Source organism: Triticum dicoccoides, chromosome 4B (assembly GCF_002162155.2).
Source record: "Triticum dicoccoides isolate Atlit2015 ecotype Zavitan chromosome 4B, WEW_v2.0, whole genome shotgun sequence".
Lineage (NCBI taxonomy): Eukaryota > Viridiplantae > Streptophyta > Magnoliopsida > Poales > Poaceae > Triticum > Triticum dicoccoides.
Window position 1 is genome coordinate 564,457,450 of NC_041387.1, and position 25,960 is coordinate 564,483,409.

The 25,960-nt window shown below is 43.8% G+C and overlaps 2 protein-coding genes across 2 annotated transcripts in view; both read left to right on the forward strand.

The window, feature by feature from the left end:
- Window positions 1-7,599, forward strand: part of LOC119291473 (fibrous sheath CABYR-binding protein-like) — an 8,656-nt gene extending 1,057 nt beyond the window's left edge. Inside the window, exons 2-4 of the mRNA XM_037570232.1 lie at window positions 1-423; window positions 5,276-5,583; window positions 6,967-7,599. Of these exons, the coding sequence (XP_037426129.1) occupies window positions 1-423; window positions 5,276-5,583; window positions 6,967-7,316 (1,081 nt within the window). The 3' untranslated portion in view covers window positions 7,317-7,599. The remainder of the gene's footprint in view (window positions 424-5,275; window positions 5,584-6,966) is intronic.
- A 444-nt stretch (window positions 7,600-8,043) lies between these two features.
- On the forward strand, window positions 8,044-12,034 carry LOC119291472 (disease resistance protein PIK6-NP-like). The gene has a single exon (XM_037570231.1). The coding sequence runs from the start codon at window positions 9,078-9,080 to the stop codon at window positions 11,643-11,645; it is 2,568 nt and encodes an 855-aa protein (XP_037426128.1). The 5' UTR covers window positions 8,044-9,077; the 3' UTR covers window positions 11,646-12,034.
- Window positions 12,035-25,960: the final 13,926 nt, after the last annotated feature.

A 25,960-nucleotide genomic window follows, 5' to 3' on the forward strand; every position in this document is an offset into this window, starting at 1 on the left:
GCCGCCCTACGGCTTCCACAACCTCGACCGCCGCACCATACACCTGGCCGACGGCACCGTTCGCACCTACTTCGCCCTCCCCACCGACTACCCGTTCGAGCCCGCCCCCTTGCCCCAGCTCCCGCACTTCCCGCGTGCCGGCCCCGAAGCCTGGCCGCCGCATCAGCCACCGCCGCCGCAGCAGTTCCCGCCGCACGACAAGCGCAGGCACCCCGCCGACCCCGAGGAGGGCTTCTCGAGGCACCCGAAGCAGCCCCGCTTCGAGCCGCCGCCGCACCAACCGTCGCAGATGCAGCAGCCCCCGGTGGACCGGCAAGCGCTCGGGAAGGCGTTCCTCAAGTACTCCAAGATGCTCAACGAGAATCCCGCCCAGAAGCGGATCTACCTTGAAGGTGGACGCGTCCAATGTCTCCCCTGCGGCAGGTTTGGTGATCCCGCCTTGCTTGTCACTTCCTTACTAGGAAGCATTCTTGTACAGATTGTACTCAGTTTTTTGTGCTGGCTTCTTTCCATTGTGGAGCTTGCTCTTACGTTTTGACTTCATATGACCTTACTATGTCTTCCTTATTGTCGTAAACCAAAGCTGATAATACTATGTGCATGTCTAGCTGGAGAGGCACACATTGTGCCCTAGGTTTTTATGCCGCTCACGCTCAATCAACATAGGTTCTATATGTGGTCTACTTGGCGATGTCTGACAAGTCTGTTCATTCCTCTAGATGTCGTGTCACTTGGCATAAGTAATTAAATAGGAATAATTTCAGGTGAATTGTAGCTTTGCTATTGCTTCATTTCATCTGATACAGGCATGGAATTGAACTGCACTTGATGCAGCGCCATTATGGTCCCTGAAATTAGTTTCTGTTATTGAATATTTTATTTCCTTGCCTGAGAACAACGGTATCATCATATTCTACCAGGCCCTTTGTTTGTTTCTGTGAGCTTGCCTCTGTGGCTAGCGCATATCATATGTGATCCATGATGTCTCTTTTCCGCCCACTGAAGCTTGGAGCAAAGTGGTATATTACTTTTGTGATAACCGAGAGAACTGCGAGGCTTTCTTTTCTACTTTGGCATATAATATTAGAATTAATACTGTTTTTATTTGAAATTTGTTATTAGGCTATTAGTGCGAAACTTCCAAGTTATAACTATCCTTGCATTTTTTTTCAGAGCTACTTTTTGTGTGATATTTCTGATCCAGCTTTCTAGTACAATATTCTGGAACAATATATGTACTGCATATTCTGTTTCACTTCTTGTAGCTGAGTAATTAACATATTGGCTGATACTGCTCAGACAGATATGCTACTACCATATTTTTTCGTTGGCTATAAATAGTACTATTTGTTTGAGGAAATTTACATTGTTCTCCCTCCGTTTCCAAATATAAGCCCTTTTAAAGATTTCAATATGAACCACATACGGATGTATATAGACATATTTTAGAGTGTAGATTCACTCATTTTGCTCCGTATGCAGTCCATATTGGAATCTCCAAAAAGTCTTATATTTAGGAACTGCGGGAGTATGTAATTAATCGTACAGATTTGGATCCTGCACCAGCTGGAATGTACATTCCACTGCCCAAAAAAGCTCTGCGGAGGCTGTGTTATTTACTAGCCTCAGATTCGTCTGACTCTAGCCATGCTTGTCAACTATGGTTCGAGCGATTCGCAAGTAGGAGCGAACCTTGTCGCACCAGTCCACATTACGCCCTGATGTGGCACTTGCCTCACATCTTTGCATGAATTGTGCCAAACTTGTACTGGTTCACTGCAGCATGCACAGCTTCATGTTACCCCGTCATGCCTCTCGTAGATCAGCTTGCACTGGAGCTGGATTGTGCCATGTCAGGAGCATAGTTTTTAAAAATGAACTAGACCAGCGGTACGACTAGAAAACCATGGAACCGATGACCTGTCCTGCCTGGTTTGGTTAGACTACCATTTAAGCACATGAACCAGAGAAATCCCACTCTGACTGTCCGTTTCAGTGCCGAACTTGGAGGAAACCAGGAGCTGTCAAATCACCCAAGTGCGCCAGGGGACTCCTCTTTTGATATTCCCCCCAAGACCACCCAAGTGTGTCAACGGACTCCTCTTTTGATATTCCGCCAAAAGTAATGTGTGGGAGGGGTTCGAAACCACAACCTCACCTAGTGAGGTCTGAATTTCATCGCCACTTAGCAACTAGACCTGATTACTTTGGTGTATAACACCCAAATCTCTGAATATTTGGAATTCTGAGGGTTGTGAGGAAGATGTGAGTGAGGGAGAAAAGGGTACATGAGTGGGTGACAAAGACAAAGTATAACTTCGTTTTGAGGAGTTTCCCGCTGTCCAGCCTGCGGCTACTCTGGGATGGATCGAGGTTTAGGCCAACAGAGGGGCTTGCTCCCTTTCTTCTGGAGTTAAGAAAGGAACCTATTCTTTGATCTTTGGTGGGCCAGTATGTCTCATTTGAATGGGCTTCCTGGGACAATGTTTTTGAATGCTTGCCTATTGATTCACATGTTACAGCTACAATGCATGTCGGAGAGGTCTGTCCGTTTGTGAGGGTGAGCTCACGTGCGTGTAATAAAGCTATGGGCTAATGAATTGTATTATTGCTATTGTATATCTTGAAATGGCAAGTCCTAATGGGATGGTACTATATGGTCTATTCCTAGAGGCAACTCGGATGCAATTAGCAATAATTTTGGTATTGGAATATTTACCTTGTATTTTTTAGGTTTATTTATGGATAGTTTGGTAACCTGTGACATGGTGGTTTTGCGGCAGATGAGGCAATAGAATAGCTGGCATTATTCTATTGAAATATCATTTGTGATTTGAACAACCCAAGATTGTTCTAAAATTTTCTCATCCGAAAGGGGACTTGGAGGTATCACCCTCATAGAGGCGCCGTTATTACTTATCATACCTAGACCGGACTAACGTGACTGCAGAAAACGTAGACCAGCTTGTTGGATCTAGGTCTATCAGTCTATGGGCCACGATATCATCCTCTGAAATTTGAACGTACAAGCTCTTGTGGTTTATAATCAACTTGCAAGTAAGAACATAGTATAATATTCGACAAAATTAACACATACTCCCTCCGCCCGAGAAAACTTGTCCCTCAAATGGATGTATCTAACACCAAGTTAGTGCTAGATACATCCATTTGAGAGACAAACTTGGGACAAGTTTTTTCAGATGGGGGGAGTATTAGTTTTCTTGTACTTTTAGATACATATTCCATCTACATATTATTAGTGTTTTAGGGAAAGCATGGGACACGAGTGACCAGGTGACGTGAGGCCTTTGTAGGGGTGGTTGTAATAACATTGCCAAGAGAGTGATAAGATCCTAGAAGATGGCTACAAGGGTCGGTCACCATTTTATATGGCAACTTGAATTTTGCCTTTGTCCAAAGGGCATTAGGGCAGTACATAATTCTACATAGATGCCATCTTATCTCCACTTTGATAACTACATCTAGTATGTCTCTACCGTGGGAAAAAATATCGAGAGAAAGTACAGAAGGTAGATGCTACCAAAATGGTAGATTAATTAGATTGAATATTTCATATTTGTCCATCCATCCTATCCCCTTAAGGCTTGTTGCATGTCATTGTTATTGCAAACTTCCTTTTGCATAACCTCATTCTTTTACGCGTGTGATACTCAGGCTGGGCATTCAGTTACACCGAACCGAACGGTTCGGTTTATCGATCTATTACAAAATTCGGTTTTCACAAAGCGATGACCGATTGGTTTATTGCTAAGCCACTAACCAAGGCATTTGGTCATGGAGATTTCGGTTCGGTGCTCGGATTTAATCGACTAAACCGAACAGAGTTAAATCAAGCCAAAAGAAGACGAACACAGAGCAACTGCACCAATGAGAACGCAAACATATCAAATTATCAATTGAAGGGAAGGGAATAAGAAATGTAGTTGGATGCGCTAATCGGGACAAAGGGGATGCGGCGGCAGTGCTTCTTACAGATCACGAGATGCACTGCTGTTGACTGGAATGACACCGGCGAGATGTCGAGTTGGGGTGCAGCACGGCCGCATGCCACAAGTCGGAGAAAAAGAAGGCGGCGGTTCATGTCCAGCGGGTGGCTGGATCCAGCTTCACCGGGGATGCGATCTGCAGGACACCGATGTCCGCCTGCACTGGCCGCTAGGGTGGATAGTTGTGGTCTTGGAGTCCTGCTAGGGAGGAGAGTTTGAGTTCTTGGGGAGGTCACGAACTCAAGATGGACGGGAGGGCTAGTTGGCGGCTAGGGCGTGGTGTGACTTGTGACTTGTGAGGCTGCGACGGGATAAGGATAGGAAGCAACTTGGGAATTTGCGCAAGTGTACGAGCCTTTCGTTAGTTTTCTTGCTTTCTCGGTTCTTTTGGTCAACTCCTGTGTGAAACTGAATTTACCGAAGCAAAAGTGGTTCGCTGTAGTTGTTGACCGAATGTACTACCGATTTTTTTGGTTTCGGTGACTTCGGGTTCGGTCCGGGTTTTTCAGCTTGGTTTTTCGGTCAACGGTTTTTATGCCCACCCCTATGTGATATGTCCCAATTATAGTTTATTCAGACTCACCATATCTATATTTTCCTCATATGGTATATCTTCTTTCCTTTCCGTAGTTGATCCAAATGCATCTCGTGTCGAGAACACATCTTTTTGTTTCACAAGCCTATTGTCAGTATGGTTACCTCCTAACATATGCTTACAAAGATTGGCATACACACAGGTGCCATTAAAAAGCCCTTTAATAGAACTTCTTTCCTTTGATGCCCCTTGTTTCCGATCAGCAGTCAAAATTTAACGTGCTTCCCTGTGTATGGCAAACTTTTATTGGTTGGTAAGTGTAGGGGATAAATGGACGAGTTAATGGCATGCTGGGACTAAAACTAAACATCAGCCATCAGCCTTAGACTTAGTGGTTGTGATTATCTGTGCATGGTAAGGAGAGCTCTGGTGTGGCCTAGACAACTTCATGCAGTACCAGCTGAAGCATGTTATTTTACTGGTGAACAAATATTACACTGTTTTCTTGTCGTGGGCTCTTCTTCGACATTGAAATTCTGTTTTCATGCTCTCTTGTCTCACATGTGTAATTGATATGCTTGGGGGCTAGTGCAATATATTTGACATTCTTTTTCATTTGTAGACCATGTCATGTGACAGATTTGATGGTTACATTTATTTTAGTAGATATCAGCTCTTGTTGAACATGCCTTAATTTGTTTGCATTATGTCTGGTCAATGTGCACAATTCCAGGTCTTCTAAGGACTTTGCTGATGTGCACGGGCTTGTCATGCATGCGTACAACCCACCAAATGCAGATTCATTTGTTGATCATCTTGGTTTACACAAGGCATTGTGTGTCCTTAAGGGATGGGATTATACAAAAGTCCCTGATAACTCTAAGGCATACCAGTCATTACCTCCTGACCTTGTTCGAGCAAATAGGGAGGACCTTATTATATGGCCTCCAACTGTTATCATTCGTAACACTGCCACTGGGAGGAAGAAAGATGGACGCTCTGAGGGTCTGGGAAACAAAGAAATGGATAAGAAAATTGCAGGTATGTCTATAATGTAGTCTCCAACTTATAAAGTGAACAGTTGTTGCATACTTGGTTGGATAAGTGCACAGAAGTTTCTTATTCGCACCGTGTCCTTGATATCAATGTCACATTTATGCAAGAGACCTAAAAAACTTGTATGGTAACGCTTTAATGACCTTTCACCCTGGTCTTTCACTTTTTCCACTGAAGCATTTAGCATTATTAAAGCTATGCATTTATGTTAGGTCCATTATTCATTATACTGATCTAGGAACATTGTGGTCCCATAGGAATTGAACATACAAGACGGTATAGCTTGTCAAACTGATGGATTGAGAACACTGAATATTTCCCATTCTTTTATGAGCTCAGTCCGTGTACTACTCTCAGGCACATTACTACCATGTGATATGGTTGACTCCGGTTGATTGTGTTGAGAGATGAGCTTTGCATGTTTTTAACTTCTGTTAGAGTCGGTGAGGGTTGCGTGATTATCCTATTTTGTTGGGTCATAGAGCAAACTGTGAAGAACAGGCCTGGCGCAGTGGTGAAGTACTCCCCGCTTGTGCCAAGAGGTCCTGGGTTCGACACAGCCTCTCCGCATTGCACTGTGCAGGGGTAGGGCTTGCTTCATATAATCCTTCCCCAGACCCCACCTGGGGTGGGAGCTTCTAGCACTTGGTCTGTCCTTTATAGAGCGGAACTCTCTTGATTGATTGGAGAGGTGAGAATTGTGAGGTTATCCTATTTTGTTGGGCCATAGAGCAGAACTGTCTTGGCTGAGGCAGTAGCATGAGTGCTGTGAGTTCTTGCAAGGTTGATCTCTGCAGTAGCAGTGGGGGTATCTCCGGTGCATTATTTGGCTTAAGCGATCAGTGGCATCTAACACTATTAGATGAGTTATGTTGAGTATGCATTCCTCGAAAAGGAATTAATGCACAGAGTACACTGTCCCAGCAAAATTAGTTTGCCCTGGCTTTGTTTTAATACCTGAAGTGCATATCCTGGTTTCAAATTCAAGGAGCTCCGTTAAGTTCTGATATTTGAGTCTGGAAAGCACACATTTACTTCCAGTGTGCTATGTATCTTAGTCAGACCTGGGTGTCTTTTTCTCATCTCTGCCTAATGTTTTGCCTGGCTATATATTTCTGTTAGAGGAAGACTTTAGCATTATCTTTGGGGTTCAGATTCTTTGCTAAAACGGAATATCAAATCTACTATTGGTGTCGAGTGTGCAATTTAGATTTGAATGTAGCCACATTAGACTCCAAGAAAATAAAACCATATGAGAAATGCCGTTCCCACTTATGCAACTACTGCTCTGTTGAGCACATGTTTATGAAGTAATACCATATATAGCACAGTAATATTTGCTGTGTTGTCATCTATCTTTGTTTTCAGAACTAGGGTTTGCTGGTGGCAAGTCGAAGTCCTTGTATGGAAAGGAAGGGCATTTGGGTCTGACACTTATCAAGTTCGCAAACAACCCATCTGGCTTGAAGGAGGCTGAGCGCCTTGCTGAGTTTTTTGAGAGGCAAGATCATGGACGTGTAGGTTGGTCACGTGCACAGGCTACTCACAACTTAGACCCTGATACGAACCCTATGCTGGTTGAGACTGATAGCAGGGGTGAGAAAAAGAGAATACTTTATGGGTGCCTTGCAATTTCCTCTGATCTGGATGAATTAGACTCGGATTCAAGAAAAAGGGCTACTGTCAAGAGCATAAAAGAATTTGACCCATCTGACTAGTCTCCTCAGAAAGGCCCACCACCCCGCCAGTTTGTTTAATTTAGACTGAAACATCTGTATCTTCTGTCATTTCTGATTTCCTAGATACATGCTACTGATGTGCTCTGGATATCTTAGTATGGATATAATACCTGCCCTTAGGATGCTTATGGTCATTATTATTATTCCTGGGATTTATTTTGTATAAGTCTTTTCTGCCAGGCATCCATCGCTCACTGATTGAATGATTATCTGGAAGACTAATTGTTCTTCCAAAATTGGTAGTTATTTATTGCATTATCAACTGCCCGCAGTATGAACTGTGATATTGATCTTGCCTGTAGTGCATTTGGTAGATAAATTCTCGGCACAATTCATGGTAATCTGGAAGGCTCATTATTCTTCCAAATTGATGGTTATCTATGGCGCTTGAATGTTGAAAGTGAGGACGGGATACATTTTTTGTTAGGGATTAACCAGTCTATATATCGTTGCATTAGGTCAGTACTATTATATTGCCTATTTCTAGGGAACTGCCATAATCTTTGGATGACCCTCATGTTTGTATTGGTCTTCACATTCGGGTTCTGCTTCCAGCAATCTGTTGCATGGCACAAGATGGTGGCAAAACCACTTGAATGTCATGTGGTGCTTCTTAGTACATTTTTGTTCAATTTGTGTTTGCATTAGGGGCAGCTGTCATTTTGGTTCCATTACTTGATAATTAGGTTTTGAAAAAGATAAGGCTCAGAGATGATAGTGGAGGAATAATAGTGTGCTTATAAGTTATAACACTTACTAGTAGTAAATAAGTATTCGAATTTGAATGTACTATATGGGAGACTTAGTTGAAGTACCACATGCTATAGTTACTTATCAAAACGGTGTTATGTCAACTAATATTGCAGTCTATAGAGCACCATCATATAAAATGATAAATAGCTGCACCATTGTTTTTAAGGCGTCCTGCCTAGGTGATAAGGTGCCCTGGCAGCGCCTTGCAAATATGCCTGCCTTAGGCGCTTAGAGCGGGTGGTGCTCGCCTTAGGTGGCCTTACTGCCTTAGAAACAATGAGCTGGACTCTAGTGCATCTTCACTCTTCTCTTTATCAGGATGCCAAATATGATTTCAGCTTGTTTTTTGTTGGTGGGAGTGCAGATAGTGTTGCTATGTGTCCTTAGTGCTCCTTCTGCTGCCTTTTTGTTTTGTTTTGTTTTCGAAGCTATGCTCCTTGTGCTGCCTGGAATGTACTTATGCGTATTGATTTCCCGGCGGCTGTGCTCGTGGCCGGCCATCGAAGGTGATTTAGCTGGGCTGTGCTGGACTTGGAATGCTGCTGCCTGCTGCATTAGTGCAGGTTGCTGATCCACCCGATGATGTTTTGGCGTTGCAGTGATAGCTGACATGTCTCAGTTGTTCCTTTGTTGAGGTCGAAATAATCAGAGAGCAAGCCACACACTTAACTTGAGGGCCCACTTGGCGATTGAGGGCAGCGAAACCACACATGGATCGGCGATATCTTCAGCTCTCCTGACAGCTACACAGCGGCGGCAGAGGCCCTGAGAGCTCTTGGCATCCACCAGGACTAAGGCTTCAGAGAACTACTGGCAGTGACATTTGCTTTCCGATGTGTTGGCGGCAGATTCTGGGGAAGAAACACCAACGGGGACCAAGTTCTAGCGACATGGACCTAACAGAAACAGATGATTAAGTCTAGTGTGTAGTACTATGTTGATTATTTCTGGTTGGTCGCTGGCAGCTGAGTAAATGGTACGTACACTATGCTGGCCGTCCCTTGTCGGTTCGAAATGGAAAAGCGAACAACTTTTTACCGTGATCTGGTACAGAAGTGTCCAATGAGCTTTCGGCAGCATTCATTTCGGATCTACCCAACCTATGCTGGAGTAGTTTTTATTAACCCATTCTGTCGCCTTGTTCATCCAGCATTCCACTCACTTCCACTGCCGCTGCGTGTTCACTCCCTTGGCTTGCCCACTACATTCTCCACCGAAAAGAAGAGCACATCGAGCAGGAAGATGGATGCCCAGGGCGCGATCGACTCGTTCCTGGGCCGCCTCACCACCGTCCTTGTCAGCGAGGCGCAGCTGCTGGGCGGCCTCCGCGGCGACGTCGAGTTCATCAGCGACGAGATGGAAAGCATGAACGGCCTGCTCATGCACCTTGCCGAGTCCCACAACTGCGACAACCAGGTCCGGGCGTGGATGAAGCAAGTGGCTGGCCTCAGCCGCGACTGCGAGGGCAACGTCGAGCTGTACATCCAGTACGTCGGAGGTGCTGGTCCCGGCGCCAGAAAGGGCGTCCTGGGCTCCTTGCTTCGGATGCTTCGCTTTGTGCGGACCATGTCCGCCCGCCACCGTATCGCGACGCGGATCCGGGAGCTCAAGGTCCGGGCCCGTGACGTTGGCGACAGGCGGGAGAGGTATGGCGTCACTGTCCCGCCGGCACCATCTCGCACCATCCCCGATGCTCCGGCTCTGCAGCCGGGCGGACCTGAGGAGGAGGAGGATCTGCGAAGACGTGAGTTGCTCTGTGGTGAACCACCGGACACTAGAGAGGAGGACATCAACAAGGTCATTGAGTGTCTCCCCCAAGAGAACTTGATCTGTATTGAAGGAGAGGGTAGCGTGGGGAAGACAGATATCGCACGGAAGGTGTTCAATCACCCTTCCGTGGTGACAAATATCCGCCACAGGGTTTGGGTCAACAATGGAGGGCTGAACAGAGAATATCACGAGGTACGTAAGGAGAAACTAGAACAACTACAACACAAGATGAAGAGCTTGAGGGAAATTGGCAAGCACTCAAGAATTTCTGAGTATATGTCAGATGGAAACGTTCTAATCGTTCTTGATGGTGTCAATGACCAACCAAAGGACTACAGTTCCCTAAGTTGTTCTGAACTCGAAGCATTTACATACAATGCAGTACCTCTGAGTGTTCATCTTTCCGCTGGATTATACAGTGACTTTCGTCGGAGAGATGTTTATGTAATAATGACCGGAAATCACTTTTATAATGACCACATACGCACAGGATATTATGCTAAAAAGTTCCGGTGTGAAACTCGTCCGAATTTTTTCAGAAACAGAGCATTGGGCCTTGCCAAGTGTGAAGGTGCTGTATTGGCAGTTTTAACCAAGTGCTACCACAGCACCCTTGCAGCGCACCTGTTCCTTTGTCTACTGTATGTCAATCCTCGCAGGGCTACGGCGGAACTGGAAACCTTATGCCGTGTCCTAGAGGAGAGCAGAAACAATACTGATAAGACGATACTTATGGTCTGCTACAACGAGCTCCCTGGTCATCACAAGAGCTGCTTGATGTACCTATCAATCTTTCCTCAAGGACACATAATCATGAAAGCTGATCTGCTGAGGAGATGGGTCTCTGAAGGACTGATAACCAAAAGAAGCGTTGGGACGAGCACGCTGCATGATCAGGCCGAGCGCATCTCCGACTCACTGGTCACTCGAGGCTTTATATGTCCTGGAGAAATCAGCTCTGCAGGCAAGATTAAGAGCTTTACATTGAATTCCATTGTTCATGATTTCATCGTTACAGATGTAGGCTTCGTGGATACATCATCACGGCCTGAGCTAGCTCACCGCTTCTCCATCAACAGTGGGGTAGCAATACAGGAAGAATCTCTTTCTGAGTCTGATTCCGATCCATCCGGCCATGGCATCTTAACTACAATTGAGTCTCTGGCCGAATCTGGTCAATGGCAGTTTCTGAAGGTGCTGGATCTTCGAGGCTGCAAAGGGTTGAAGAAGAAGCATCTAAACAGTATTTGCAAGATACTGCTGCTCAAGTATTTGAGCCTCAGGAATACAGATGTCGCTGAACTGCCGAAGGACATTGAGAAGTTGCAGTGCCTGCAGACATTGGATATCCGGCAGACGGCGGTATGGGTACTTGCCACAAAATCTGTTGTGCTTCCAATGCTAAAGCATCTGCTTGCTGGGAAGAGAGACTCTCCGACTCGAAGCAACGACTCTGATACTGATAGGTTCGAAGAGTCGTTTGCGGTGGTGCGCCTTCCCAGGAGCATCCGAAGAATGGAAAAACTTGAGGTGCTCTCCCATGTTGAAGTTGCCCATAGTGACGATCTGACTGACGTCGGCAAGCTGCTACGTCTCAGAAAGCTTGGGGTGATTCTCCAGGGTAAGAAAGAAGAACTGGAACTTCTGTTCCAGCAGGTTGAAAAATTGTATGGTTGCCTCCGCTCCCTGTCAATCCAGATGGACCAGCAGACGAAAAGCCAGAGTGGTAAGATCGGCCTCACCTTGGATTGCTCAGACAAGGGGCCTCCCATTGATTCCCACTAGAGAAACTACAGCAGCACATGTTGTTTGAAACAAGTTAACGCGAGACAATCTGCACAAAAGGAACAGGGTGGCACAGCACAGCTCGAGCTGAGCTCTGAGTGTGAAACTGTTTTCTGGGTGTCCAATGCCGCTGGCCACGGCGTCAACGGCGGAGATGGACCGAGTTTGAGTTTCCGACGGCACGGCCGCGACGGCGCCGGCGGCTGAAGCAGAGAATAGGAGGACTCGTGGCTTCAGCGGTTGACCGGCCTATGCTGAGTTCTTTTTCTTTTATGTTTTTTTTAGCGGTTGACCGGCTGTTCCCGGGCCGCATTAACGAGAAGGCTTTCGTCGAGGTGAGAAATGGGAGCGATGTCCAGAAGCCCAGCTCAGGCCAGAAAAATATAAATGGGCCACACTATTTTTTCTACTAAAAAAATACTATGGCCCATTTATATCAGGTATGATAAAAAAACCATCTTTGATGAGCACTCCTTCGGGAGCCTTGCAACGATCAACGCCCCTTGGCGCGCTCTCAGCCGTCCACCACGTGTCGCGCTCTAGACGCTCTCTTTGGATTTTGTTTTTTTATTTTTCCGCACGCGTTTTTGGCTTTTTAAATATTTTTTTTGGTTTTCCACCTGTCTTCCTTAGCTTTTGGATTTTTTTTTAAAAAACAAAAAATTTTGCACGAAAAAATGCGTTTTTTCTTTCTTTCGCGAGAGTCACGGTTTTGCTTTCTCGAGGGTCATGGACGTGCCTTTCAGAAACAAAAAAAACTTTTCTATTTTTTTTTCATTCCGCAAGAGGCACGGCCGTGCCTCTCGAAAACGAAAAAAAAATGTTTTCTGCTTTTCTTTTCCTTCCGCGAGAGGTAATGTTTTGCTTCCCTGAGAGGCACGATTGTGCTTTCGCGAGAGGCACACTTGTGCCTCTCAAAAACGAAAAAAAACGTGTTTTTTGTTTTTCTTCTTTCGCGAGAGGCACGGTTTTGCTTTTGCGAGAGGCATGGTTGTGCTTTTACGAGAGGCACGGACATGCCTCCTCGGAAATGAAAAAAAACGTATCTTTTCTTGCGCGAGAGGCACGTTTTTGCTTCCGCGAGAGGCACGGTTGTGATTTTGTGAGAGGTACGGGCGTGCCTCTTCTGTAAAGGGAAAAAACCCTTGTTCTCGGTTTAGTTTTTTCGTGAAAAAAAGTTCGTCAAAACCTATCAACATGAGATCTAGTTTTAAAAATCTCAACACGAGAAATCCAACGATGAAAACGGTTCGAGATTTGGATGCACGGTTAAAGAGATAAAACATTTTGAATAAACGGATCTACCTAAAAAAGAGAAAACTCAAAGGTTGCGACAAGTGACACATGCAAAGCGCCACTTATCGCAACTTGAGGAGGTGGGAGTGATCTTTGCAACGAGTACTTCTCAATTAGTGATTTCGATCTTTGGTTCACAAACAGCGAATGGTTCCTACGACACTTCCTATTTAGCGCTGCAGCGCACTCCCTCTGCCGCAAGATGGCCGGCCCATTTAGCGTTTTGCTTCAACTCTTTATAAAGTGCAAAAAATGGAGCACTGCACCGAATCGAACCTGAGACCTATACGTTCACAGCGCACCGCGCTAACCTATGACCATCGCTAGCTTCTGCATGGTAACTTCTTGCACATTTCTTACTCTTTCTCCAGTTCGCATTTTCTTTTTCTTTTTACTGTTCTTTTTTATTTTTCTTTTATTTTTCTTAAATTCGTGATTGTAAATTGATGAATTTTTTCTTCAAAATCAACGAACGTTTAAAAATAAATCCATGAACTATTTTCAAATTTTGTGAACTCTTCTAAACTTCGATGAACTTTAAAAAACATGAACTTATTTTTCAAATTCAACGAAGTTTTCTTTTTTCAAAATCCATGAACCTTTTCCAATTCCGATGAACCTTTTTCTAATTAGATGAACTTTTTGTTTGAAAATTGATGAACTTTTTTTCAAGTTTGTGAACTTTTCTTGAAAATTGATGAACTTTTTTTGAAATCTATGAACCTTTTCAAAATCGATGAACTTTTATTGAAAATAGATGAATGTTTTTCAAAACTTATGAACTTATTTTAAAATTGATTAGATCTTTTCAAAAACGATGAATGTTTTTCAAAGTCAATGAACTATTTTTCAAAATTGATGAACCTTTTCCAACTTTGTGAACTTTTTTCAAGTTTGTGAACTTTTTTGAAATTGTTGTTTGTTTGTAATTCATGAAAAATCTTTGAGTTCGTGGTTTGTTTTGAGATCTGCGAACTTTCAAATATTATTCACATTTTTTCTTCAAAATCATGTTTTGCTAATTTCTATATGCAGTAAATAGCGTGGCTATACTTACTTCTTATATAGTTTGTGCCCTAATGATTCACTTATGTTTGTTTGGTCGCTATTAATGAATTTTCCGCTATGCTGCGTGTAGTGGAATTGGCCAGCTTTGAAACCAGCCCAACGAAGGAACGTGCAGGCGCCGAGTTCGGTTCCTACAACAACTGTTGACACCCAACGCCCTAAAGCCCCGGGGTTCCTATATGGCGCATAGGTCGCCCCGTACCACTGTAGCGCGTACCCCCTGCCTCTTTCCTTCCGTTATCGGGCCGGCCCAGTTTGCTTCCCTTTCTCTGGTTCTGCCGGTTTTGGGAAGGTTCTAGAACCTTCCCAGAACCTTTTTTTAATGTTTTCTATACTGGTTTTTTCCGTTTTTCTGTTCTTTTCCATTTTTCTTTCGTTTTTTCTTTTTCTTTTTCGTTTTTTCTTTCCTTTATTTCTGTTCTCTTCTTCTTCTTCTTCTTCACTTTTTGACTGTTATTGGCATTTTTTATTTCGAATTCGTTAACAACTTCTTTTGTTCATCGAATTCAAAAAATGTTCAACCATGCAAATAAATGTTCAACAATCCAAAAAAATGTCCATCTAATTCAATTTTTTTGTTCATCAGACTTAAAAAATGTTCATAAAAATTCAAAAGTTGTTCACCAAACTAAAAAAATGTCACCGGTTTATTTTTTCCGTTGAATTTTTTGTTCATCAGATTCAAGAAATGTTCATCACATTCAAAATTTGTTCACTGAGTTAAAAAATTGCTCATCATTTTTTCAAAATAATGTTCATCGAATGCAAATTTTGTTCATAATTTTTTCCAAAATTTTTGTCTACCACAAATTTAGTTCTTCAAATTATTTTTTTTTCATCAAATGCCAAATTCGTTCATCGATGTTCAAAATATGTTCATCAAATTCAAAAAAAGTTCATTTCTTTGGAATCATGAACACTTTTTACAAATACGTGAACATTTTTTTAACCATGAACATTATCTTAAATTCAAGATAATTTTTTGTAGTCATTGACATTTTTTGCAAATTCATGAACATTTTGCGAATGCATGAACCTTTTGAGATCGTGAACATTTTTTAAATTTGTGAACATTTCTTAAATTTCATGAACATTTTTTGAATTTCCGAGCATATTTTTGAAATAATGTTTTTTTTTCGAAATCATGTTTTTCTCTCTCCAAAATTAGCAATTTTTACTGAAATCTAGAAGCCGTTTGATATCCTGAATTATTGAAAAAAATAGAAAAAAACGCAAAGTAAAAGACGAAAAGAAAACAGACGGTGTGCCGGCCGCACATGGGAGCTCTCCTAAAGCCCCGCCATCGTAACACACAAAAATCACGTCGATGCAGCCTGTCACAAAAGAATTGTGGGCACCACAGATACCGTGAGTAGAGACACGGTTGGGACGTTTCCAGGCAGCTCAGCCCTTGTTATCGGAGGTGTTGACGATCCTGCGATTCTAGAGACAATTGCGTGCAGGGAGCCCTTACGTTGGCACAAGACCTCAACCTCTATGACCTAGTGATTGCATTGGACGCAAAGGAAGTGGTTGGAGCTATCAATAAAGTTTGTCAAGGCAAGAACGGTGCAATCATCGTGAGATTAATAATTTAGCAAGCTCTTTTAATTGTACTTTTAATTTTGAGGGTCATGCCGTCAATGTTGGGGCACATAGTTCAGCCAGTTTACACTTTCATTGGGTCTGTGGCATCACGTTTGGTTTGGCCAATCCCATGACGAGATTTGTATCCCACATTCTGTGATTTTTGCTCTTGATTTACCGCCGAGGAAAGCTCGCGTGCCCTTGTCTGAAAAAAAAGGAAGCTCACGTGCTTGTAGAGCATGTTCTTTTTTTGCTTTACTGAGTGAAAAGTGGCTGCGGGTCCTACTTGATGGTGGTCGTCGTCGGCGATGCTTCGAGGCGGAGTTGTGTTGTCAGTGCTCCGTGATGTCTAACATGTTTGTACGTATGGAAATAAAAAGTGGCATGTCTTTGTTTGGTTGGGCTTATTTGTTTTGCACTCTGGCTTAAAAGCCACATATATATAGGCTCCCTACATCAGCCTTCATCGACATACGATCCAGTCTTAATGTTCTCGAGCTTAGCGCCGACACCGCATGGGGGCGTTTCTACTCCGGTGCTCCCCCTACCGGGCTGAACGCGAGTGGGAAAACCACAAGGACGGTCCAGATGCGTCGATGGCGGTTCGTAACGAGGGGCAAGATAGTCATTTCAGGTGGGCGTAGCGCGCGCGTAGACAAGTCGTAGAGCCCAGTACGAGCCCGCGCCGGCCCGTGTACAATTGTATGTCGGGCGTGTAGATGTATTATACGCTGACGGTTCCGTTTCCCCGCGGTCGTGCGTGTGCACGTGTGCGTGGATATTTTCCCAAAAAGGCCCCTAGTATAAGAGGAGGGGAACTGGCACCGGCCGCATCGCCCACCCCACTTCCCCCAAATCGCCTCCCTCTCCCTCCTCTCTCCTCTGCCTCATCGTCTCCCTCACCGGCCACCCCACCTACTCGCTCACCACCACCGTCCCCTCTCTCCTCCTGCTTGCTTCTGGCTCGGATGGAGCAAGGCCGTGCGAAGCCGCCGTCGCAGACGGAGATCTGTAGAGGACGGGCGCGGAGACCGTGGCAAATGCCGTGCAGGCCCTCATCGGCGGTGCAGGTGCAGGAGGTGCTGCATCCCCACGCGCTGGATCGGTCGCTGCGGCGGCGGATGTGGAGGAGAAGAAGGTGTCCGTGGCGGACTCCGCCGTGCCGGAGCTTGGCGTGACGGCATCGAACGACCCGTCTCATGGACCCGCGGAGGCCGGCGGCGAGCACGTGGACCTGCAGGTAATCCTTGCCAGCAGTCCCCTCCGTTTCTAGTTACCCCCATTAAGCAGTAGATTTAGGTGTTAGGTTTTTGTTGTTGTTGCTAGTTACTGCATCGATCCCCTTCTGATAATTAGGGTTTTTAGATGTTTGATTGATTTATAGTGAAGGTTAAGTTTGGATTCTGTGATTGAATCATCCAGTAGATCTATGATTGGATTCAGTTTGGATTGTGTGATTGATTCATCCCCTTCTGATAACTAGTTAGGGTTTTTTAATTAGATGTTTAGTTGATTTTTTTGTATTGGATTCAATTATAGCCACTGATATGTAGAATCTATGATTGAATCATCCAGTAGATCTATGATTGGATTCAGTTTGGATTCTGTGATTGAATCACCCCCTTCTGATAACTAGTTAGGGTTTTTTAATTAGATGTTTAGTTGGGTTTCTTTGTATTGGATTCAATTATAGCCACTGATATGTAGAATCTATGATTGAGTCATCCAGTAGATGTAGTAGTTAGGGTTATTTTGTATTGGATTAATTTATAGGAAGTTATATGTAGAATTTGTGATTGAATCATCCAGTGGATGTAGTAGTTATGGTTTTTTAATTAGATGTTTAGTTAGGTTATTTATATTAGAATCCGGATTGACGCATGTTCTTAGATTCTGTTCTGTGCTGGATATGTTGTTAGATTTGTTGTACATATTCCCTCAGTGGGCCACGGCAGGGGCTGAGCAGCCATCCAGTGTATCTATTAAAGTTGATATTGTACAAATGAGGTTTAAATCCTACTTCCTTCATTTGAAGTCTATCAATTAATTGTTGAAATGAACCACTACAAAAAAGTACACTTCCGTGATGATACGTGTTTGTCACAGTAGGTCGTGTTTTTTGTCATGCATGTACATCCATGACGATTTTATGACAGAATCAAGATAGTCATACCTGTGCTGTCGTAGAAGTGTTCCATGACATTACCAAAATTATCATCATGGAAGTGTCCACTTCCATGACGATAAATCGCGCACCACAGAAGTGCTTTCGTCAAGGGTGACCGACACGTGGCATCCACCATAACGGAACACCATTAAGCTATCAGGTTGGGTTTTGGATCCGATAACCCGTTAACAGCCCGGACCAATGGGAAATTTCCACGTGTAAAATTCCGATTGGCCGAAGGGAACACCTGTCAGCTCGTCAGTGGGCCAGTTGTCGCCCGTCCATTGGAGGAGACATGCCTATGATACGTCGACACGTGGCTGGGCCCAACAGAGGCTCATATAGGTTAAAAAGGCCGGCCCAGTCAAAGGCCGGTAGTACTTAATCAGGTACTAGTGGGCCAGCCCAATAACGGCCTGCTTAATAAAGGCCCATTTACAACCCAAAGACAGATCTGGCCCGTTAATTGTTCGGCCAAAATTTGGGCCCATTTATGGCCCGAAGCCAGATCTGGCCCGTTAATTGTTCGCCCAATAATTGGGCCCATTTGCGGCCCGAAGCCAGATCTGGCCCGTTAATTGTTCGCTAAATATTTGGGCCCAACTATGGCCCATTGACATTCGGCCTGTTAGAGGCCTGATGTAGACATGGGCCCATTTCAGCCGGTGTGACTTTCGGCCTGTTTGAGGCCCGATGTAGACATGGGCCCATTTCAGCCTGGTGTGACTTTCGGCCTGGGAATGGCACGTGCTGCCCATGGGCCATATATGGTCCGACGGGACATCGGGCCCACTAACGGCCCGTGCTAAAGGTGGCAACAGTTAAACCCAACGTGACTTTGGGCCTGTTAAAGGCCTATCGCGTAATTCGGCCCGTTGATGCATGTACTAAGCTTTCGGCCTCTTAAAGGCCCATGATATCAGTGGGCCAACTAAGGCCCGAGATATGTTTTGGCCTGGTAACGACCCGTGAGCTAACTGGGCCCAAAAAGGCCCGATCTACATTTCAGCCTGCTGAAGGCCCATCGACGACTAGTGAAAATTGAGGCCCAACATGCATTTTGGCCTACTAAAGGGCCGTGGTTTCATCTCGGCCATAACAGGCTAGTACAATATTCAACCTGTTAATGGCCCAACTAAAATATAGGTGGACAAAAGGCCCAACTAAAATATAGGTCGGTGTAAGTTTGGGCCTGGCGCAATGTGTGAAGGCCCCAATCATTCGGGCCCAAGAAAGACGCAGGCCAACCCAATTGTGGCCCGCTAAAAACCAGGCCCGTTAGAGTCGAATGTTTCGGCCCGGTCGACTACATCTGATTTTTTTTCAGATAGCGAATGATGGCAGTAACTAGTAGGAATTCAGAACAAACCTACTCTATACAATAAACAAATTACGACATAGTAACTAAGAATAAACCTACACTATACAATAAAGGATTTAAGGTATATTACATCCACTGGGCATCGAAGTTCGCCACCAGTGATCATAAAGCGCAACGAAGAAGCAGATTACAAAAACTGGGCACCATTGCAGCGTAACAAAATAATACTGAACCGAGACGACTTCCAAGATAGTTCAAGAAAGGTTAGCCTTGCCGGGGAACTGCTGCGCAAGCTGCTGAGCAAGGCTATGAGACCGGCCTAGCATGTCGGTCATAGCTTCCAGGTGTAGCTGTTTAACGATGAGGTTCTCATTGGTGTTCTCCGCAATCTTTCTTAGAGATAGGAATTCAAGTCGAAGTTGAGTTGCATAATGCCTTTCTCCTAGAACTTGGGAGTGAAGAAGTTGAACCGATTCAGACAACGAATTCTGTGAGCTTGTCTAACTGCTAGTCTCAAGTAACTTAAACACTGCATCAAGACAAGACTTTGGGGTTGTCTCGCTATCTTCAAGATGTTTTGCTTTCTTTGTTGCAATATATGTTGGGTTTGTCTCACATCCTTCAGCAGACTTGTGCATGCCATCAGGCATATCACCCTGAAACAAAGTAGAGAGATGACAGGTTTTGCACGTGTATAAACAAAGATGATAGCTGTGCTGTCAATTCCATCCAATTTCAAATTAGAAAATAAAGAGTAAGTTCAAAATATCAATAGCATAATTTGGCATTGTTCATAATGCGGGGAGCTTCACCACACTACTGGATTACCATGTCAACATAACAAGCATAGATGAAGGGCAAATAAAATCATTGTATCTATTTTGGATAATGTGCATGGCATGTTGTTCATATCATCAGCCACATCAGTAAGATAAAACAAGAGATGACAAGGTGCAAACGTGGGCTGCTTCACCACACACTGGATTATGGATCCACAAAAAAAAGCATACATATAGGGAGTATTAAGTAATGTGCATGGTATGAATAAGGAATTTGGTTTTACAAGTAAAACTTAGAACTTACGATTCTTGCGAACACATTTTGGTAGAAACAGCAAACTAAACAACAGTAAACGATAGGGAGTGTGAGAAAATTAAACAGCAGTTGAGGATAAAGGCTTTAGAAGTATTGACTTACATTAACATTTAACACCGGCTTTATAATGCCCTTCTCCATGTCAAGGGAAGGATAACTCAAGAATTTCAGCACATAATCTTCTTCATAAGCATTGCCTGTACTCTACATTTTGTAGAGAGTAATTATAGATATGATAATACTCAAAGGGATAGAGGATAATGAAGATAAGATGCAGATTGATGCTACATAATCAACTACCAATCCCTAGAAGTACAAGCTTTACATGACAAAATGTACTGACAAGAGCAATGGGCTACACTTCTGCACTGGCATTGTCTGTATTCTACTTGTTGGTAAGATTAAATATAGATCTGATCTTTTTTAGTAAATGGTGGGTGGGGGAGATAAGATGCAGAATGCTACACAATGAACCAATCCCTCTTCCCATAATACAAGAGTGTTTTGAACACTGGTGTAGTGTACAAAACGTTCTTATATTATGGGACGGAGAGAGTAGCTGTTAATGTAAGTACAGTGATAGACCACGTTCAGTCCTTACAAGAGGACTGTAGAGCTAAACCTCTTCAAAAGCATTGGGTTGATTCTAAATTTATGTAAGAGTCCATACGAATCTTATAATGTCCACCAAATGGACGATTACAAGGCTAACATGTGCAGTGATGCTACATAATCAAACAACTATGAAAGTAAGTATGGTCATACAGGGCAAGAGGTACTCACAAGAGCAATGTAGTGTGCAGTATAGTTGCGAGATTCTGTGGTCCCTTGAGAACGAATGTTCTTCTACTAATAGTTTTCGTACAAGTGAGACATTAAGGCAAATGCAGAAATGTAGTTCAAATTGTGATGTGATATCATACACAGTACCTTAAGCTGCAGCCGAGACCAATGTGTAACAAGATTATTCCAGTCACCATCGGATAAATGTAGCACCGGAGACTTTACAGAAATTTCGTTCAGAGGCTTGCCATCGAAGTGCGCTTGCCTCAGGTAGGAACGATACTTCATCAACGAGTGCTTGAAAAGCGCAACCAACCCTTGCTCGTCTTCACAATCCAGTTTGCTCCTTGCCTATTTAAAAGAATGAAGTCTTGTGTCTTATGTCAGCAGAAACATATGCAGTAATGACCATGAATAACATTAGTACATTACTTACGCGTAAGTTGCGGAGGAATACTGGAAATTGTTCTGTGTCTGCTGTATAATCTTTCCATGAAGGAAAGATGCACACAAAGTTCCTGACAACAACATAAGCTTCGTCTTTTAAACTGGGAAGAAATGGAACAGGGGTCCTATTTGCTGCAATTGGGGCTCTCTCTGGTTCGAAAAGGGATTTGGCAACTGGATTTGGTGTACTCTTTGCTGGAATGGGGGTTTTGCGTCGTAGAGCTGGTGCTATGTCAACTGGCATAATCATACTGTTTGCTACAGTTGGGCTCTGCTGAGTTGGGGCATCAGAAATGACTAGTGTAGTAGGGCTAGAGTCTGCTAGAGTTGGGGTGTTTTGTGGGTCAGGTGATATTGCAACTACACCTAATGGGCTATTTGATTTATCAGGTGCCACTACCTTTTCCAAATACTTTGCTTGTGCTCCTCCACGATCAGCAATCTCCCTCTTCCTTTTGAACGTCTGATACACAAGAACAACATTTGAATGGATAAATTATGGTATGATAACAGATGGAATATGTACTGAAAATGGATAGGCAGGGCGTATTCACATACACGATGTGTAAACTAAGCTAATGGCAGTTCAACAAAGTAGAAGCAATGCAAAGCATCAGTTGCAAGATATGTGTGAGCAATGTAACCTTGGAAAGTTCGAGCAAGTACCTTGATGGGTGAATAAGATAGGGCATCTTCCTCTGACTCCTCCACTAGGGAGCTACATTGACTTAGGTCTCCCTCTAGCTCAGAATCACTGTTAGGATCATATTCTGAGCATGAATCTGTAGGTGGAGAGCGTTTGCATTGCATTGCATCCAGACTTGATTCCAGTCCCTTAATGCCAAGTTTGACAGCCATGGCATTGTTCTGCTTTATTCTTCTCATGCACGCAAGCTCATAATCATTATGATGCGGTTCAGAATCTGAGATTCATGAAAACATAAAAAGTAGTCAGATTATCTATGGAATGCATTGCGGATTCAACTCGAAGAGTGTCTCCCTATAAACCCTGCATATGCAAAGTTCACCCCCCAACCATGCTGACCAGACCACACACAAAAATACAAACCCCTTATGTCTCTATAACAGGTAGGCACACATTTCAAAACTGAAGTAGGAACATTAGAATCATATGAAATTTGTATTTTAACAAATAAACTAAGCAATTATGAGTGGCATAATGTTTAGCTTCAAGGGTGGAGTGTTGGTAGTGCGACACAAAGCAAGTAGGCAGATTGTATTCCATGTAAAAGATCGAAACCTATGTAAAAGCGGGAAATGACACTTTCTTTCTATACAATACAGTGTTCGTTGCCCACACATGATGGAAGAGATCACATAGAGAAATACTATTCACTCATGTCTACGGTTCCAGTATTTAGAAACAGGGTGGTCCACCCTAAAAGAATATTGACAACAAATATGACAAGGCAAGCATAGATGTAGTGAATCAATCATTTACTTGTGAGCTTACTAGGACAAGTATGAAGAATTGTAACTGCAGTAAGAGACCGTCCAAAATCTGAATGAAGAAGTTTGTCTAGCACTTATTGTTTGCAACTAATCGACGTGAATAATTGAATATTATATCGAATGAGTAAGAAAGACAAGTAAAATTGTCAACAAACCTGGCTTGCGGTAGTAATCTGGGTCAATGTCACTACGACCAACAATCCAAAATGACTAGTGTCTGTTCTATGGGCCGGAATATTGAAAACCCTGTGAACTTTAGAGGTACTAAAGATTACCGAAATACATCTGAACCAGTAAGTGTAGGTAGCACTGAGCACACAACAAACCCTAATGACAGTCCTACCTAATGAGTAATGAATCAATTACAAAATGGGTGATGAGGAGTGGCTGCTGAGTGTTGAGGACGTATCTCAGGATAAATCGGGTTGGCTTGGTGGGTGCTGCACGCCTGAGCCCTGAACGGACTGGGAAGGTAGGCACGGCGGCGCGCCCGGGCAGCGGTGACGCTGTTGGGCGAGCGGCTCCTGGCCTCCTGTTAGTCCGACGTCTCCTCCTAGAGTCATGCCGTCCGAGGACGGCAAGTCGCCGGCGAGGCAGGTGGCTGGGGGCAAGTAGAGATCGAAAGCGCGCAACAGAACAGAGGGGAATCGGGGCCTGGGACGACCCAAAATCCCAGGGTGGGCCGGCCAACCATGGGCACCCTGTAGAGATACACACCCGAGCGGCGAACATGCATTTTTGAAACTAATTTAGGAACATTTAGCCGACCAATTAAACAACTTTGTTTTAATAATATCAGATTCATATTTGAACAACTAAGCTTGTTTAGCTTGATGGGTGGAGCAGTGTTATTATGACATGAAGCACGTATTCTGATCGTATAGTGATCATAAAAGGGGGAAACTCTAAGCATATTTTTTAGCAAAAGAGGGTTTCCCCTCCGATTTCTATTAAAGAAACCAGCACGGAACCAACATGATCAATTAAACCCTAAGCATGATCAATTAAACTTTATTATGGCTGTGCCATGGCAGATTTGAAGCTGCAAACCGTAGAAATGATATTTAGCATCCATTGTTTGCTTCGAACTAAGAACTAAATTCTAAGAGCTGAAAAGAAAGTAGAGTAACCAAGTTAAGATCTATTTTCTGGTTGAGATCACAAAGTTGAGGAGATATGAAGTACCACCTCTCTTGCGGCGTCGTGTAGGCATCCGGGGTGCGATGGCTATCGGTGGCGTTGAAGCAGATCTGCGACGGTAGACGGGTGCATCGGGGGATAAGTCCCATTGCGGTGGAAGAGAAGGTCGTGTGAGCAGCCCCGGCAAAGAGGACAACGGCGCGATGAAGCGAGAGGATGCCATGCAAGGCTATTGGTCCGTCGTCGTGGATGAGAAACGTCCATCTCTAGCAGTGGACGACGCGGTCTTGGTAGGCGCTTCGGCATGGTGGAGGACGGTGGTGATGGATGTGGTGGAGGACGACGGCGATGGATGGGGTGGCGGACGGAGGCTGGTGTGGGGATGGGGTGTTCTAGCACGGACGGTGTATGAATCGGAAAATGGAGGGAGAGGTACGGGGAACCATGTTTTTGGGATGCGCCTGTCTGAAATATGGAAAAGTTACGAACTTAGCCCCCCGTTCAAAATTTGGACGTCTCGTCGGTTGGGGATAGGACGGTAATCTTGCATCTCGCCAATATTTGCCCAGAGCAATTTCAAGTGAGGAGAGGGTGGTTGGCGCCCATGGTTGGCGTCCATGATGTATGAATGGGGCTGACAAGTAGGGCGGTTGTGTCACGTCTGAGTGAAGTTACAAACCTGCCCCTATTGAAAATATTTGCCTACATCGATTTCGGCCGAGTCGAGTTTGTTTTGCCGCCCACCGTGTATGAATGGGGAATGGAGGGAGAAACAGAGGTCTTTCGGATGAGCTTGAATCAAATATGTTTTGCCGCCCATGTTTGACGCCCACCATGTCGGAATGGGCTGAGAGGCGGTCGTGTCACGTCTAATTGAAGTTACTAACATACCCCTATTTAGAGCAGTGGAAATCGGGCCGATGGATTGTCCGTGTAATGGGTAGATAGTAATTTCCATCTCCCAAACACTTGGCTTTGGGCAGCCGACATGGGAGTGGACATTTTGCCGCTTCTTTCAAATTTTGGGACAATAAGCATCCACGTTTACCCTGGCAACTAAATTCGAATCCATTTTGTATTCCTATATCAATCTTTATAAATCATTCTACGTGTTTTTATATATCTTCAAAAGGACGACAAAGATGTATTCCACTGTCATATATGAATATGGTTTACAAATGGTGATACTCAAATTCAGAAGCTAGAATCCAGTTTTAGGTGAATTCAAATATTTGGAACACTTCATGTCCAACTCAAATGTCACACGCAGCATAATGTGTACTCCCATCTAGATATGTACACAAGCGATGTATCAAGATTCAAATACCGAGTCAATCAACCAAGAATGTACAGAACTAACAGACATATAAACACTTATAGAGTATATGGATCAATAATATCAACTAACATACATAAGCCAGGCCGCTGTACTTTTTTTTGGCTACAACAATATCCTTTTTTAGCCAGCATCTTGGCCCTTTCCGATGCGTGCCACTTATGGTCCATCTATACTACTACTATTGCTGAATGCACATTCAGCCCGATTGACATATTTGTAGGTCTGGCACAACAATCCAAATGAAATGTCTTCGAGTCTTATCAATTAATACAGACTTGTGCTCAAATAAAATTACAAACCAAAAAACAAAAAAACAATTATTACAAGATCTCTAAAACAAATGGTTTGATTGATTACATGAACAAACAACACAAAGGTTATTCAACGATGGAAAGAACATTTCACCTATGATTTACCAAGTAGGAATTTAATTTCCTTTTTTCCTTCAGGACCTTAACAATCTGGTCAGTCTCAACTTGCTTCGTTTTGAAATCCACCAAATATTTAATGGTTGTCTTGAGTACTGCTTGTGATTGTGCTGTTTGCTTCCTCAACATGTCAACTTCATCTCTAAGTGCAGAAGCAAAATCTCTTTCTAC

Excerpts from the sequence above, each read along its gene's own strand:
- LOC119291472 (XM_037570231.1), top strand. The coding sequence starts at position 9,078 with ATGCTGGCCGTCCCTTGTCGGTTCGAAATGGAAAAGCGAACAACTTTT.